Raw genomic sequence first — 3,858 nt, forward strand, 5'->3', positions numbered from 1 at the left:
CCCACCTCCGTGCCTCGCGTGAGATTCGAACCCAAGACCTCATGTATTGCCTCGAGCGTACCTTTCCACTCCACCTACACATCAATTGTGACTTTTGGTGGGATGCTTTCCTTTTAAACTAACTCGTCGGAGGGCTTTGAGGACTAACACCAACCCGGACTAAAGGGTCTACTTTTAGTTCAGGTTGGTGTTATTAACCGGGACTAAAGGGTCCAGACTTTTTAGTTCGGGTTGATAACACCAACCGGGACTAATGTAGATCCTTTAGTCCGGTGACACCCAAGAAATTTGGATCCGTGAGTAATGCTCACACTAGTCCTGGGGCCCATTCTAACCGAGGCTAATGTGCTGAACCGAAAGTCCTTTTTCTCTAGTAGTGTCACCCTCTCTCTCACTCACTCTATCTCTCTTTCTTTATTTCTAGATGTAATGCATTGATTCGACGGTCAATTTAGTCTCGTCCTCTCGAGCTAGATTGATCTCATCAGCAGCGTCAGGGTTGTTGGCGAGTCTCCATGTTAATTTATACGGAGCAGCGTCTTCACCGCGATTTCTATGGAGAAGTAGTGTCTCCATGGCTAGTCCTATGAAGCAGCATCGATGGTGGCATAGGCTTAGTGGGTAGTGTCAGCAGTGACTCGAGCTTGGTGGGCTATCAAGGCTGGGGATTTAAAAAAAAAAAGTATTTCATTTACAGAGGTAGGCGTTAGATCCGTCTATGCAAATGTTGATTTACCCACGTGAATTGTCAGAGATAGAGGAGAAAACTATATTTGTCTTGTCTTTAATAAAGTCTTTCAAAAAACAAAAGCCCAGCCGTCACGTCACGATTCATATGTCTCATAGGCTAGTGGATTTCTTATAAATGTGACAAACATGGCAATAAGAGGACGATACTAGTACTCTCTTCGTTTTAAATTATAAACCATTTTAATTTTTTTAAATATAATTTTTGTATGCATCTAGATATACAATATATTTAGATATATATAGAAAATGCTACGGACTTAGAAAAGTTAAAAGAACTTATCATTTTCAACTGGTGGAGTACTTATAATTTAGAAAGAATGGAGTACTATTTTTTGAAACGAGAAAGAATGGAGTACTTAAATGAAACAAAGTCAAACTGATGCACAGCACCACCATGGATTTACTGGGAGAAGACATCGAAAAGACGAAAGTTTCTTGTTTATCAACCACACTTTCCCCCGCTTTGTTCGTAGCCATGTATGTATCAGTCAAAGTATAGCCACACACTAGCTATAATAGCAAATGTCCTCTAATATAATATAATCAGAATATCAAATACACATGCACATAATAACTCTGGCAAATAAAGGCATGCAATCCAGTTACAACTGAGTTTATTGGAACGAACCAAGCGCATGCATACCGTCGCTTATACCACCATATCAGGCCCTGAGCACCATACCGTCGCTGATCTTCTTCACCGACGGCCGTGCCATCAGGCGCCCCCACCACGCCTTCACGCTTGGGTACGAGTCGAAGAGAGACGCATGAGACGTTGTCATGAAGTAGAAGGTGTACGGGAAGTGGTTGAGGTCCGCGAAGCTGAAGAAGTCTCCAGCGAGATAGAGGTACTTGTTCTTCGACAGGTGCGCCTCGTAGACATCAAGCACCTTCTTGAGCTTCTCCAGGCTCTCCTCCACGACCTTCTGGTTGGACGAGGTGCCGAGCCTGGCAGGGTACACGACGCACTCGTAGAAGATGGGCGCGATGGCGGGTAAGTAGGTGTGCGCCTCAACCTCCGTCCACACGTCCACCATCGCGGCTTCCTCCGGGTTGCCCTCTCGCAGCAGGTCGACTTGAGCTGGCTTGGAGTATTTCCGGAGCACGTACTTTGCGATTGCTCGGGACTCTGGAAATTCAAAGAGTTAATAAGCAAGCTAGCGTTTCTGTGGCAGAATTGAACTGGATTGCGAGCATACCGAAGAGCATCGTGTCCCCATCCTGAAACGCTGGGATTTGGCCGAACGGCTGCAAGTAAGCATCAGCATGTATACCGTATAAATAACGACCTCAGGTTCCACTGTAGTTCGAGTAGTCAAAGCATCGAAGAAGATGAAATCTTGACAAGAGACCCTGTATTACGTACGTTTTTGGAGAGCTGTTGGGGCCCCTTGTGCTCCTTGGCCGTGTAATCGACCTCAACGACCTCATACTCGAGGCCAACTTCCTCCAGGCACGCCATAACCCTCGCCGCGTTGGCGAATACCGCCGATCCGAACACCTTCACCGGCGCCATCTTTGCTTGCTCAGCGCAGGTTATGGCCCCTGACAGCGCGGAGAGGAGAGGTCAAGGTGCGCAGAGTGCTCTGCTACTGCTATTGCCTGGTGAGGGTGGACTGGTGGAGGGATACACATACACCTCTGCTAGCGGTTGTTCGATGACGACGAACTGAACTGAAACTCTGAAAGCGATCCAGAGCATCCAGATCCAGTGGCTCTCACATGTGTAGAGAGTGGTGCCCAAGTCAATGGACCTGCAGGAATCGACGGAAGGGCAGGACTCCTTCGGCTACCAGATTCCATGAATTATTGTGCGTGGATCATAAAAAATATTTCTTGGAGGCTATTGGGATCCAGCTGTGTTTACAGGGAAAAATAGTATACCAGCGGTGTGCCCGAGGCCAGCAAATTTGCTGGAGTAAACGGCACCATCGGTGTTTGAACCTACCGAGTGTTCGGCTGGCTGGCCAGCATACTCAGAAAAATACTGTTCATATGCACAGTATTTTCAGCAAGAATAGTATTTTTCTTCCACAGTAATTAGTCGGAACAATATTCTAATTTATTTTTCAGTCGTGTCGAACAGGCCACTAGTGCCAAGTGATTTCGTTAGCTGAGCTGGCTTTTGATGAGAGAATAAAAAGCCAAAAAGCCAGACACTCGGAGCATATGTGAGCAGGTCCCGAGGAGCAGAGACTCTATTCTTGAAGAGCTGTACTCCCTCTGTTCCATATTATTTGTCATTTTCGATTTTCGTGTCACAAGTTTGACTCAATTTATAGAAAATACGTACAACATTTGTATCTCTAAATAAATTTATTAAAAAACTAGATTCAAAGATCTTTCCAATGATACTAATTATGTACCATAAATATTAATATTTTATAATATATATTTTATCAAAGTTGTTTCTCGGAAAGCGAAAGCGACAGATATTTTAAGATGGAGGGAGTATGAGATAAGCTACGAAGAACTCGCAAGCTTGTTGTTTTTAATTTGCATCTTTCTTCCACGTCGGACGTCATCCAGCGAAATCCCTACTTCGCTAGCCATTGAGGACCAGTGTTACGGCAAATAACTAGCGAAGAGCGAGAGGTTGTAGAAAAGATATTTTCCCCACCTTCTCTGTCTTGAAATATGAGAAATAAACAAAATAATTGGTGTGGTGTGTATGGCAAATATATACGGTTTTATAATTGTAGTGGACATATTTCACCTTTGGCGGCGTGTTTCGGCCAATTACACATTTGAATGGTGTCCTGTAGCAAAATCTCTCTTAATTAAACTATAATGATTTAGACCTTAGGTGACATGATTATTAAGTTTAGGAACCTTTATGTCACTACTATCAAATGTATTTAAATTTTTATAGACCGGACAAAACCAATCCCTATTAATGGACTGTTTATAGAAAATAAAAAAATGAGCATTTTCTATTCCTAGTCTAGGATTAAAACTCATGATCTTCAGCTCATGTAATACCTCATTACCACTACACTAGATGCTCATTTGTGAACAAGTTTAGAAGGCCATCCTTTCCTATTAACATCTCAAAATTTAGTATTGAATATTTTGACCGTTAAAAGATCTAAAATGACAAGTTTCAAC

At 43.3% G+C, this 3,858-nt stretch overlaps 1 protein-coding gene across 1 annotated transcript; it reads right to left on the reverse strand.

Annotated features, from left to right (window-relative positions):
- Nucleotides 1-1,118: 1,118 nt before the first annotated feature.
- Nucleotides 1,119-2,513, reverse strand: LOC136458295 (probable glutathione S-transferase GSTF1). The gene is made up of 3 exons (XM_066458262.1): nt 2,117-2,513; nt 1,950-1,998; nt 1,119-1,879 (listed from the first exon to the last, which is right to left on the reverse strand). Exons 1-3 carry the CDS (start codon nt 2,264-2,266, stop codon nt 1,413-1,415), a joined length of 666 nt encoding a protein of 221 aa, XP_066314359.1. The 5' UTR covers nt 2,267-2,513; the 3' UTR covers nt 1,119-1,412.
- Between the last annotated feature and the right edge of the window lie 1,345 nt (nt 2,514-3,858).

Source organism: Miscanthus floridulus, chromosome 6, assembly GCF_019320115.1.
Source record: "Miscanthus floridulus cultivar M001 chromosome 6, ASM1932011v1, whole genome shotgun sequence".
Lineage (NCBI taxonomy): Eukaryota > Viridiplantae > Streptophyta > Magnoliopsida > Poales > Poaceae > Miscanthus > Miscanthus floridulus.

Coding starts and splice junctions, on each gene's coding strand:
- LOC136458295 (XM_066458262.1), bottom strand. CDS start 2,266: ATGGCGCCGGTGAAGGTGTTCGGATCGGCGGTATTCGCCAACGCGGCG. Junction 1,999..2,116: donor CCCAACAGCTCTCCAAAAAC/GTACGTAATACA, acceptor GCTTACTTGCAG/CCGTTCGGCCAAATCCCAGC. Junction 1,880..1,949: donor TGGGGACACGATGCTCTTCG/GTATGCTCGCAA, acceptor TTGAATTTCCAG/AGTCCCGAGCAATCGCAAAG.